General features: G+C 48.0%; 1 protein-coding gene across 2 annotated transcripts in view; it reads left to right on the forward strand.

Annotated features, from left to right (window-relative positions):
• Positions 1-13,526, forward strand: part of MYO1D (myosin ID) — a 152,280-nt gene that overhangs the window by 92,345 nt on the left and 46,409 nt on the right. For both annotated transcript variants that reach the window (XM_079327775.1, XM_079327776.1), the window contains one exon: positions 6,049-6,203. In XM_079327775.1, coding sequence (XP_079183901.1) covers positions 6,049-6,203 — 155 coding nt within the window. The remainder of the gene's footprint in view (positions 1-6,048; positions 6,204-13,526) is intronic.

Here is a 13,526-nt window from a genome sequence, read left to right on the forward strand (position 1 = left end):
GCAGTTTCTGATATTCTTAATGTCTTTATGACAGCTTTAATGCAGTTACTGCAACAGCAAAACATCAGGGTGGGAGTGTTGGGGTGTCCTGGGCAGGGCCAGGAGCTGGGCTGGATGATCCTGGTGGGTCCCTTCCAACTCAGGATATTCCATGGTTCTGTGATTCTATGATCATATTAGCTTTTAATTTTGGTGCATAAAATAAAAGCTAAACCCCAAACTGCCACTTTCACTTCTCTGCTCCCTCCCTGTTTCAGTTTTCTTTGCTGTGTGCAGGATCCTGGCCCTGGAAGGTGTTAGCATTTCACAGCAGCTTATGGCACTATTCCCATTCTCTGAGGGTTTGTTTGGTCCTTCAGGTCGTGCTTGAATTTATTTATTTTTATTTTCTTATATTTGTTCATGTTTAATGTAAATCTTACCAAGGCTAAACTCAGAATTATGGTGAGGTCTGGCCTTGGGGGCAGCAGGATGGAGCTGCCAGGCTGTGGATTATCAGGGGTGGAGGGGGGTGGGCAGCTCCTCAGCTTTGCTCCCCAGCATCCTGGAGCAGGGATTCAGCTCCTGCTCATCTCCCTCAGCCCGAGGTGACAGTGCTCTGGTTATCTCCAGCCTCCAGAGCCAGCCTGGCTGCTGGAAATGCCCTGCACTGATTTCTTGGGGTGTTTGCATTTGGACAAATGACAAACCTGGCATTTCTGTATTGCTGGGAGGGCAGGGATGGGATTAGGGTGAGGGTGAAATCTCATCTGCAGATGTGGAAGGATTGATTAGCTCTGGCTGCATCCATAATGTTGGGTTTAGAGTCTCCTGCTGCCCTCCTTGCTGGGCATCAGCCTCAGCTGGGCACCCAGCACAGCACATCCATGGAGGAATCCTGGCTGCAGCAGCCAGTGTCTCCATGGCAGTGCCTCTTGTTTTGAAAGGAAGCTGCCCTGAGCAGCTGCAGGAGCTTTTCCTGACTGCTGTTCTGTCCCAGCACTGGTGTCTCCATGCTCAGGGAGCTGGCAGCACATCCTGCTGTGTGCCAGGGGCTGTGTGCCCATGAAAAGCAGGGTGCAAACACCTCCAGCCTGGTGAAAACTGGGGTGCAAACCCCTCCAGCCTGGTGAAAACTGGGCTACAAACACCCCCAGCCTCCCAGCAGAGCTCAGACACCCACACTCTCACAGCCTATTAGCAGAGGGGTTTTCCACACCTGATTTCCAGGTGTTTCTTGATAACATGGACAAGGTGGGATTTTGTCTATCAGGTTTCTCACTATTGATTTCTCCACCCTTACCTTAACCAGAGTGTCCAGTCACTGAAATTCACTGACTGCAGGACTGAGGAGAGATAAATCTGTGTTTATCACAGGTGTAGAACAATGTTTTACCTGTATGCCTGATGGATGTAAAGGTGCAGACTGTACATTTACAGCACCACATGACCACAGCAGTTGTTGTCACCTGAACATTTGCCTCTGAAATCCTTAATACCTTAAAAATTAGAGGTGAGCAAGTCAGGTACAATTTCACTTTACTCATGGAATATTTCTAAGAAATGTCAGTAATTGTTGCTTTTTCACCAATGAAAGTGTGTATAAAATAGAGCATCCCTTCCTGCAGAGAGCCCTAGGGCAGGCTCTGTGCTGGTACTGTGTTGGCTATTTTGGCTGTATTTTGGCTCTGTGTTGGCTCAGTGTTGGTCATGTATCACATTTCTGCAGCTATAAATCAGTTTTATTGGTAGATCTGCAGTTACTCCTTCCAGTAACCAGCCACAGGGATTCTTGTTCAGACAGTTCCTTTGACCTGAGCAGGAGTCCTTGGGATTCCAGGGCTCCTGGACTGCTTTGCACAGGAGGGATGGGTCCAGGAGATACTCTGCTGACCCATACAGCTTGTCAAGGATGGATTTCCAGGATGGAAATTGGATTAAAACAAGCTTTGCTGGATTCTGTGGTGTAAAATTCCAGCTCTGTCCTGGGGAAGATGCCCAGCCCTGCCCTGCCCTGCTGGGCTGCTCCAGGGCTGGCTGGGCACTGATGCTGCTGATGGATCCAGAGCCCTCTGAGCTGCAGGCAGGGGAGAGGAGGAGACTTTGGGCTGTCTTTGATTTATACACAGAACACAAAATATTTCATGGAATAGTGGAATTGAATTTGGATTGGAAGAGATCTTGAAGCCCATTCAGTGCCACTTCCAGCCTTGGGGACTCCCAGGGATCCAGGGGCAGCCACTGCTGCTGTCACAGGGAAGAATTTTTTCCTGATACCCAATCTAATCCTACTTTCTTCGAGTTTGAAACCACTCCATTTGTATTTCTCTTGCCAGGATTTCTCAGATTTAACTCTGGCAGTCAATCCTATGAAGCAGTTGTTTGTTCCTTGTTGTAGATATATTTGTTACCTAATGTTTATATTTGTGTTGTCTTTCTGCTCCTGAGCTGCCTTGCACACTCTTGCCATTTTTCTGTGCCTGATCCCTCCTTTCATGGAAGCCCTTCCACCATGTGAGGGAGGAAGTGAAAGGAGCTGATCAGTGATACAGAAATTGCTTCCTTTTTGGGGAAAGAGCAGTTGTTTGAAATGCTCTGGAGGTTTTTTGAGGAGCAAATGGACAATAATGACATCAGCAGTGATGTGTATCCATGGGGCAGCCCTGTCCTACTTTTGGGTGGGTGTTCTCTGGGAAGAGGAATCATCCCTGCCATGCAGAGGTGAACTGGGCTGGAATGCTCTGCCTGCTCCCTGTGCTCTCCCTGTCAGCTCTCACAAGTGCCCTGCCAACACAGCAGCATCCTCAGGGCTGGTGTTTCCATGGAGATCTCACTGAGACAGTCAGCTGATGCTGCCACAGACACAAACTTGTTTTCAGCCAGGGAAATCTCTGCCCATCTCCCAGAGCCAGGTTTGCCTGGCATGGCTGGAGTTGCTGCTGTGCCTGCACAGTGCCAGCTCTGCACTGGGACAGGGGCAGGGCTGGCAACTGAACCAGCTCTGATCTGGCTTTGGTGGAAGGAAGGATTTTCTTACAGTGAGGGTGGGCAGGGCTGGCACAGCTGTGGCTGCCCCTGGATCCCTGGCAGTGTCCCAGGCCAGGCTGGACAGGGCTGGAGCAGCTGGGACAGTGGGAGGTGTCCCTGCCATGGCAGGGGTGGCACTGGGTGATCCCTGAGGTCCCTTCCAGCCAAACCATCCCATGGCTCTGGGTGAGGAATTTGTCATTCTCTGCACAACCTGACAAACAACAGCTTCCCTGTCAGCCCTGCTGGTTTCTCCATGTGGAGATGCTGCTTTAGGGATTCTCTGTATGGATTTTTCATCTGCCAGCACTGTGGCATTGCCTCAGAGTGCCAATACACAGTGACATTTTTGTTCTTACCTGAATTCAGACTGAACAGGTAATGGCTGAGAGCAATTAAAGGCACCCAAGCAGCAGAAAGGCTCTTGCAGCCACATCTCCCCTGCAGTGCTGAACATAATAAAGATGTTCTACAGAAGCTGAGGATTTTCTCCTGCTCTTCAAGCAGGGCCAATATTAGTGTTGGTAAATACTGAGATAAGCACCTTCTCTGAAATTACTTCTTTTGTGCTGCATTTATTCACTCACAGAGTCTTGTGGGGAGGGGTGAAATGGGAAGATTTTGAAGGGCTCTTGGACTCCTAACAGGGTTCTGTTGAATAATTAATGTTTAAATTGCCTTTTCAAATCCAACACTGTGACTTGTTCATCTTTCACACTCACTGCACATTTAAAACCTTGATGGCAGCAGTCCCTGTGGTGCTATTGTGCTCACAGGAGGGTATTTAAACATGCAAATTAATTTTAAGGGACACTATAAAGGCAGGCAGCTGTTAATGCCTGTGCATGAGGTGGAACTTGTTTGGAAAGCATTTCATAACCCCAAAATAGCCTGAACAGGGAATAATCTCCACCTGTGCTGCTGAAAATGGTAGCAGGAGGGCCCTGCCCAGGGTTCCAGGGTCAGCAGCTGCTGCCCTTCAGCTCCTGGGGTAACAAACCAACAAAATCCCAGGGCCTGGACCTTGGATGGAGTCTCAGCCTGGAAACAGGGCACAGCCACACTGGGGGCTGGGCTGGGCTCTGCTGGGGTGTGTGAGGCATCCAGAGCTGCTGGGCAGCTTCCTTGGAAATAGCACCTTGAGAGTGCTGCAGCAAAGCAGGGAGCAGCCTGAGGATCCCTGGCAGGGGCCAGGAATCTCCAGCTGGATTCCTGCTCACAGCTTCTGGGGCACACAGGAGCTTTTTCCCTAAACAAGGGAATGAGAATTCCATTTCAATAAAATGCTTTATGGGTGCCTCTCACTTGTAGGGGAATGGGGCTTCCCTCTGCAAATCCCTGCATGGCTCAAAGGAGCTTTGAATTGACAGAGAAAGTTCTCTGTATTCTCTCTGTACTCATCATCCTTTCACATTTCTTGCTTAATTTAATTTAATTTAATTTTATTTTATTTTATTTTATTTTATTTTATTTTATTTTATTTTATTTTATTTTATTTTATTTTATTTTATTCATTACATTATATTTACATTATTCTATTTTTTATCCCATGTATTATATTCTATGTATTTTATCCCATTCATTATAGTCTATTTATTTTATTCTATTTTCCTTTCTCCTTTCTCTGCTTTGTTGTACTTGCCTTTTGAGGCTTTTTTTGCCCTCCTTACACTTTGTTTCCCCAGTACAGATCCCTTTTTTGCTTTCTCTAATGTTCATCTGCATAACTTGAACTCCCAGATTGCCCCTCCTAAAAATTCCATTTTTCCTTTGTGAGATGATGACAAAGCTCTTGATGAGCCAAGTGCAGTTATTTGAGAGACAAGAAGAAAATGCCAGAAAATGAAAAACCCAAACCAAACCCTTGCACCTGTTTATTTTGTCAGAACAGTCAGACCTTAATCCATGCCTGAACTGGGGAATCATTGTAGCTTTGCAGGGTTTGCAGCTCACATTCTTCCTAAATTCTTGTGTTACCTGCAAATCACAGGAGCACAGAATTGTTTAGGTTGAAAAAGACCTTTTAATTCATGAAGTGGAGCAGTAGCAGCACCAAACCACATCCTCCAGTGCCACATCCACACATTTTTGGACACTTCCAGGGATGGAGACTCCCCACCTGCCCTGGGCTGTGCAGGGCTGGACACCACTTGCAGTGAAGAAAATCTCCCAATATCCCTCCCCTGGCACAGGCTGAGGCTGTCAGACACCCTTCCCAGCATGTGTGGGCTTGAAGATTCACAGAATTCACAGATCTTCAAGATCATTGAGTCCAACCCAGCCCAACACCTCAACTAGACCCAGTGCCACATCCAGTCCTTTTTTAAACACATCCAGGGATGGTGACTCCACCAGGGTGCCACAGCTCTGCTGCAGGACTGGGAATGTTGCTTCTCTGTCTGTTTGTAAAATGGTATTGTAGGGACCATGTTCCCTTTTCACTGGTGCAAGATCTGAGGAGAAAACATGTTTAGGAGCTGTGTGGTTTTGGGGTATTTTTGTGTGGGTTTGGGGTATTTTTGTGTGAGATGCTGTTGGGCAGGCTGGTGATGAATGTGGGGTCCAGTGGTGGCATCCAGGGGAGGGTTGGGGGAGAGCTTTTACCTGGGGCTGTTGGGAGAGCAGCTGGTGCCAGCCTTGGCAGGTACCCCATGGCCCTGGGGAGGGAGAGGGGCACAGCAGTGACACAGGAGCTGCTGGGAGCCATCCCAGGCTGGCTGGGGGACACTCCCTCACAGCTCCCAGGCTGCTGGGGGACACCCACCCACTGCCACCCCTCAGCTCCGAGGTTGGGAGTGTCCTGGGGAGGAGAGAAACAGCCTGGCAGTGGCAAAGGGACAGGGAATCAGGGAATCATGGAGTGGCTTGGCTTGGAAGCACCTTAAGGCCCATCCAGTGCCACCCCTGCCATGGCAGGGACACCTCCCACTGTCCCAGGCTGCTCCAGCCCTGTCCAGCCTGGCCTGGGACACTGCCAGGGATCCAGGGGAATCAAAAGTTTTATATCAGCACACCCAACCTTGTTTGCCTTTCTCTCCACAGCTGGTGGGGCTGAGTGTCTCCAATGGGAAGGACCAGCTGGTGGTGTTTCACACCAAGGACAGCAAGGATCTCATCGTTTGTCTCTTCAGTAACGACCCCTCCAACGACAGCAGGATTGGGGAGCTGGTGGGAGTCCTGGCCAGCCACTTCAAGAGGTCAGTTCAGGAGTGGGGCTGCTGGCCCCTCCCCAGGTGCCAGACCATCCCTGGAGTCACTGAGGTGTTGGGCTCCAGCTGGAGCTGTGGTACTTCTGCAATCCTGGCATTTCTGGGACACAGCTTTTACCTACAACACTGTGTTTCCTCTTCTGCCTTCCCTGTGTGTGTGACAGCCACAGGGGTTTGGGGGACAAATACCACTGCACTCAGAGTGTGTCACAATGGCTCCTGAGGGCTTCCTACAGCCAAACTATTCATATTTAAAATTAAGATGGAGCTTTTCTCTGCTCAGATTGCCCCCCTGCCCCAGCAGCAGCAGGTGATTTATTGCTTGAGCAGTGCAATGTCATCTCTGCTCCCTGAAGTCTGTCTATCTTGTAAATCCCTGAGCCAAAGCTGGTGATCAGGTATGGAGATGTCTGGGACTGAGCTCCTGGAGCAGCCAGAGTCACCTGGATCCCAGGAGAGAATTCCAGGCTGCCCACACCAGCACCAGGCAGTGGCTGCACTGCAGCCACAGGAAGGAACTCCAGGGAGAAACAGGGAGTGGAGTGAGCAGACCTTTGGGTGATTCCCAGGCTCCTCCAGAGGAGATTCCCAGGAGCAGTGATGCTGCTCAGCATGTGCAGCCTTGGCTTTGCTGTTCACAACTCCACAGGACTGATAAAGTGGAGTCTTCATAAGCAAATCTTCATATAGAGCTGTGAGTGGCAGAAAAATGAGAGGAAATTTTGGCCACTTTAGGTCTATGGGTATTTTTCCATGAATTCGAAGTTGTGCTGGTCCAGCCCCCTCTCACCACCAGGGTGTGAAGTTCAGGACTGGCTGTGCCTCTTGAGACAGGGGCTGAGTCCATTGAAGTGAATTCTCAGCATTGGCATAACTTGCTTGGGGAAATTCAGTGCTGCAAAGCAACAGGAAACATTCTCTGCTTTTGCTTTTACCTAAATTTCATTTAAGGTCAAAGACAGCTGCTCCTGCAGTCTCAGGAGGTTCTGTAAAGCAATGCACTTTATTTGGGAATCCTGGAAGCCCCTGGAGTTCTTCCATCACCTTCAGGTGGCTGATGCTCCTCAGGGCCTGTCCAGCTCTCTGGTGTGGGGACAGGCTGGGACACTGTTGGTGACACTCCAGCTCCCGGGTTCAATGTCCAGGTACCCAAAATTGCTTTTCCTTTTGCTCAGTGGGGTCCCCCAAGCACCAGCCCATTGTGTCACCTGTCCCCACTCAGCTCCATTTTAACAAAGGATGTTGTGACCATCAGCCTGAAACATTGCACCATTCTCCTGAAGGTGGAAACTGCTGATTTCCAGTTTCCTACACTGATTTTAACAATGCCATTTCTATCTTTAAAAAGAATTAGGTTTAATCTAATCACTGTCTGTAGGAGAATGGCAGTTAAATACATTTATGTGCTGATCACCTCCATTAACACAATATTAGAATTATTTTAGTGCTTCAAATGACACATCTCAGCTGGGTAAATGGGAGAGCTGGTGTAGAAGCCCATTTTTCTCCAACATCCAATACAAGTTCCTGGATGAAGGACAATGCACAGGACAACTTGTCTTTAGTTTCCCAAATATATAAATGTAATGGTTTCCCCCTTCAAAGCCATATCTTTTGTCCTGGTTTGAAGGACAGGTGTCTGCCAATAAAGGCAGAAGCTTCTCCTTGAAATGGAGAATGTAAACCCCCTCCCTCCAAATTATTATCATAATTTTGAAATTAAGGGGCTCTCAGGCAAAAATATTGGAATTAGGAATAACAGTTCTTTACTAGGAAAATTAAAATAGAAATGCAGTATTACAAAGAACAATCCCAACCCTGCCAGAGTCAGAATCCAAGCTGACACCCGTCAGTCAGTCAGGGTGGTGGCACAGTCCCATTCCATGGTGGCTGCATCCTCCTGCAGTGGTAGATGTGGTTCAGCTGAAGCAGTGCTCCTGGAGAAGGTGCAGTTTCCTCTGAAGCTCCAGGGATGATGTGGAAGGGTCTGGCTTTCCTCTGGAATCCAGTGGAAAGAAGGTGCCTTGGTGTCCAAAATCTCAGTTTTTATCTGGGTAGGAAAGGCTTGGCTCCTGCCCTGGCTGGAGCATCTCCCAGTGGGATGATGGAATTTTATCAGCCATGCACTGGGACTCAGTGGCCATGAACAGGAGATATCTCCTGGAGCGGAGGATGGGCTGTGGGAAGATAAAGATGATTGCCCAGCTGGTTTAAAGATGGCCCATGAGCAGAGAATATGTGCCAGGAGATCAGGGGCACTGCCCCAGCTGGTTTAACTGATGGGGACAGAATCCACATTGCTGGCCACACCACCCCAACACATCCTTAAATCAAAACATTCAGGAATATATTAATGTTTTCCATCACTCTCCATTTTCCTAGAGTCCAAAATCTCCTGAGCCTTGCTGGGAATTCCTCATTAGCCAGGATTAGCTGGGGGCTGTGTCCCTCTGGCAGGGTTGGGTTTCTCTGCCCTGCCTGAGGAGGGGCTCCTGTGAGCTGAGACTGGAACCAGCAGGAAAACCTCAAGCCTGAAGGTTCAGGTGCTTGCAAGATCCCACCCACTGTGGGGTTTAAGAGCTCTGCTCTGCCCAAATTGTGGGAGCAGCTCCCGTGGGTTCCAGGGCTCTCTCTGAACATTAAAAGCAATTTCCAGCCATCCTGAATCCCTGCTGGGAGGTTTTAGCAGGGCTGAGGTGTCACAGACACCTGTGTTTGTGTGGGGGGTGGGAGGTGATGATCCTGTAACTGTTTGTAATAAAATCATGTGAGTTCAGTGCCCTTCTGTGTGGTAGGAAAGGGAGGGGGAGGCTGCTGGTGTCACCTGAGCTGAGGACACCCAAACCTTCTCATTCTTAGATGCCTTCTATCAGGTTTTACTTTTTATTCCAAACTCTTTGAACTGGAAACTTCAGTGCTGACACATCTATTTGGGAAATTTGGACATTTTCAGCAAGAAATAGCTTGGATGTTTTAGAACAATTGCAGGGGGGACATCTCTTGATGCTGCATCCTGCAGCTGCTTTTAGGCATAAAGGCTTCACATTTGGGGATGTTTTGCTTGAGTTCACATTTCTTTGCATCACCCATGAAAGCTTCATGAAGCTGTGTCTTTTGAAAGTTATTCCTGCTAGGAATTGTCTTACTTTGAGATTGTGGTTCACAAATAAGTGTTTATAAAGGAAAAAAACTAAATTGAGGTCTCTGTAACATCTTTAATGGAGTTAAAAGGAGTTCAAGTCACACTTCTACTGAGTCAGCTGGATTTGGGTTTTTTTTTTTTTACAGAGCAGCTGAATTCCCAGTAGAAATGATGGGAAGCTGGATGAGGTGTTGATGTAGTGGCTGAAGTGAGTTCATGTCCTTGAGCCTGAGCTCTCCGGGAGTTTTCTGGCTGTCTCCACCTCAGGGATGGGCATCTCCTGCCAGAGCCCAGGAGAGCTGCAGTGTGTGCCTGGAGGGGCTGGGGAGATCAGGGGTCCCTTGCAGGGGCAGCTGTGTGGAATGTGGGTTGTATTTCTGTGCTCTGGTCACCTCCTGTGCTCTCACCATGCTGTGGCTCCCAGCTGTGGTGGTTTATCTGAATCCTGGCATGCTCAGGTGTCTCAGGGCAGGTGCCCAGGCCCATCCTGTCTCCAGGGGTCACTCCCTGCCCCAGGGAGCAGGCAGGGTTTGTTCTGTCTGGCTGCCCTGCTCTCCAGTGCTTTCTGTTCCCTGATCCACATTGTCTGCAGCCCTTGGGTTCCTTCCAGGCTTCCTGGAGGGAAGGGGGAGTTAAAAGAGCAGTCAAAAGCAATCCCTGCAAAACTCCAGCAGAAAATCACTTGCCTGAGGATAATTTTGTATTTTCCATTGTGCTTTGGGACCTGTCAGCCAATTTTAATCATTAGTGTGCCCTGGATTCATCTTGTTTAGTTCTGGGGCCTTACCCTGGAGCGTTGGCTCTGGTACTGATGGGGCAGGAATTCACACAGAGGGATCTCAGACTGCCCCAGGGGCAGTTTGCACAGGTGATCCTCACCTGTCCCTTCCTCCTGCCCTGGTGCTGTCCCTGTGCTCCATCCCTGCATTTCATTGTGTGAGTGAGGTGGCAGCAGTTTCTTTGGTTAGGGTGATGTTTGGGTGTTGGATTTAGTGTCACTGTAACACAGGAATGTGGCTGTGCAGGTGGAATTGATTCATAAATTACAGACTTTAATTGGGAAAATCCATGTATATACATAGATGGGCACATGTGCCAGAATCCTGGGGTGGTTTTGGGTGGAAGGGAACTCAAAGCCCACCCAGTGCCATGGGCAGGGACACCTTCTACTGTCCCAGGCTGCTCCCAGCCCTGTCCAGCCTGGGGCACTGCCAGGGATCCAGGGACTCTGGGCACCCTGTGCCAGGGCCCAGAATATCTGCAAGAATTGGGAAAAATATGTTTATATTTATATAAAATGTAGGAAATTCCATGCATGTACATCAGTCAACAGAGGTGTAAACAAATCTGGGGGAAATTTGTGGCCTCAGCCTTTCCAAAGCAGATGAAACAGGCCCAGGTTTCCCAAGCTTCCATTGCAAGCTGGGCTTGCCTGGGGAAGCACATCCCAAAACATCTCTGTGCCTCCCTCAGCACACAGGGATACAAGTGGGATTAATTAAAGCTTTTTCTGCTGAATCCTGAGCAGAGCAGGAGCCTGGCAGGGGAGAAGTGAGGTCACACCTCAGTGGGGTCACCAGAGGCTGCTTATCCCTTGGGGTGGGTGTAGGGAAACCCAAAACCCAGCTGGGGCTGGAGGAGGCACTCAGAAAAGCCTTTTCTAGGGAGAAAAAGAAAAAAAAAACCCACTTAGACTGCTTGCCTGGCATTCAGAGTTCAGGCATAGAACTGGAACTGCTCCAAACTGGGGATGCAGCATTATTCAGAAGTTACTGTCAGGTAAATCCTCCCCAGAGCTGCAGGGATTTGGGGAGCTTGGATCTGTTTGGTACAAAGAGAATCACAGATGGGTTTTTCTGATGTTTTGCTCTTTGCACCAATGGTGGCAAACAAAGCTTCTGCAAACACGGTGAAGTGTGAGGGTTTAAATGTTGCCATTATCTCAGGGGTGGTGTTGGAGGTGATGCTCCTGAGCTGATTTTGGTATTTAGTCTGAATGCAGAGGGGTTTATCACAGGGATGGAGACAAACACCCCATAAATACCCATTTTCAGGGCTTTGTCACAGAAATGGAGACAAACACCCCATAAATACACATTTTCAGGGCTTTGTCACAGAGATGGAGACAAACACCCCATAAATACCCATTTTCAGCAAGAGCAGGAGCATTTGGTACATTTTTGGTTCTGTCTGTAAACAAAGCCAGAGGAGATTCAGCTTAGGGTGATCTTGATTGTTTAGGAAAAAAATTCTCTGCTCAATGATGAGCCTGGTCTGCAATACAAATTATTTGATTAAAATAGATTCAAGATTTTTTATTTGATTTTTTCCCACTGATGTGGAGAGGCAAACCTGTGGCTCAGGCCCAGGCATCAGGTGATCAGGGGTTAAACATTCGATTTGTTATATAAAGATGCTTTTTGCTATCAAAACTGGGCTAATTTTAATCAGTTTAAGATTGTTCCTTTCTTTTAAAGCTGTTTACCTTTCTCTGGTAGAAACCTTGATTAACTGCTGAGATTCAGGAAGTATCTTTTATGTAGCCAGGAACAGTCAGGAGGGGACCATGGGGATATTAATGATGGATTTTTGGGACAAAGGAAGGAGGAGGAGCCTGAACTGGTTCAGGAGAACATGAGCAAAGCTCTTTCTGAGGAAATGACCATGTCCTGGGGCAGAGGCTGCCCTCAGAGGAGGGGTGGCATCCCTGGCACCACATGAATCTGTCACTGAAGCTTAGAGGAGATCCCTGAGCTGATGGGGTCCCAGCCAGGGCTGAGGGGACTTTGTCCTTTTTTAATCATAACCCATTTTTAGGTGAGTTCTGCTGGATTCTGGGGGGAGCCTGAACCCCGAGGAAGCAGCTTTTAACCATTTGGCCCTGCAGAAGGGCAGTGGCAAAGGGAAAACAGTTTCCTTATATAAAATAAATGGGGAAATAAACAAACTGGAAAATTTTACCTAATTCTCTCAGCTTGTCTTTGTGATTTCAAAAACTTTCTAGGCTTTAGTGAAGATTTCCCTTTGATTTATGGTGTTTGTGAAGTTGGAGCAGCTGGGATATTGGAAGGTGTCCCTGCCTGTGTGATCTTTAAGGTCCCTTCCAACCCAAGCCATGATTCCCCAGTAATCATCTCTGGTTATTCCTCTGTTGTAACTTGGGTTGAGAAATGAGTTTTGCTTTGGAAAACAAATGCAAGATTTGTTGTTTTGAATAACTCCAGGGCATGGAGAGGTGGGATTACAGCACCCTGATGAGACTCTGCTTTAATTGTTTTACATCCTGGAAAACTCTTGTTGCAACTGAGATTTTCCAAACACTTCTCCTGTGGGAAGGGAACTCATGAAGGAACTTGGAAGAGGATCATTCCCTTCCTTAAAACTCATCTTCCCACTGCTGCTGCTGCTCATCCTCTGAGTGTCCCTGGCCAGGGAAGCCTCCCCAGCTCACATTCCTGTGGAAAAGTAGTTTTTTGTTACACTTCTCAATTTGTTCCTGACATGGGAAAAAATATTTGTCTCCCTCAGCCCTGGATTTGTGATATTGAGAACACAATGACTCAGGGAAGGGGTCTGGGCTCTCAGCAGAACAATGAGTTTGTGTGAATCCTTTATTTGAGTCCCGGCCTCTGCATCTAAAAGTCAATTCTTGTGTCTGATAACATAAATAGTAACAATTAATTGTATTTCATGGCCTTCCTTTGAGTCCAGAGAGGTTTATTGGTCAGTTTTCTGTCTCTAATCTGCCTGTGCCCTGCTACCATTGTGTGACAGCATCAATTTTGTCCAAAGAGGATTCAGTTTTATTCCTTTTTATCCTTTATTCCAGCATTCCTGTGTAACTTTGGCGCTTTCCTTCTCTAAGCAGCTCCTGGATGCTAAAGCTCCATGTCCAGGGTCCCCCTGGGAGGTGGGAGGGAGCTCTTGGTAAAAATGAACTTATTGGTGCTGCAGGAATTGATATTCCCATGGTGTTGCTTGGGGTTTCCTGGAATTGTTTTGTGTTCAGGAAGTCTTCCCCAGGGCACTTAAAAATCCTGGATTACTTTGGGAATTTGGGCCCATCTTTCCTCAGTAACTGCAATTCCTGAGAAACAGATCTCCAGTGGCCCAAAATTCCTCTCCAGTGGCCACAGGTGTTGCCTACCCCATACCCCTGTGGGATTTTA

The sequence above is a fragment of the Erithacus rubecula genome (genome assembly GCF_903797595.1).
Source record: "Erithacus rubecula genome assembly, chromosome: 27".
NCBI classification, from domain to species: Eukaryota; Metazoa; Chordata; class Aves; order Passeriformes; family Muscicapidae; genus Erithacus; species Erithacus rubecula.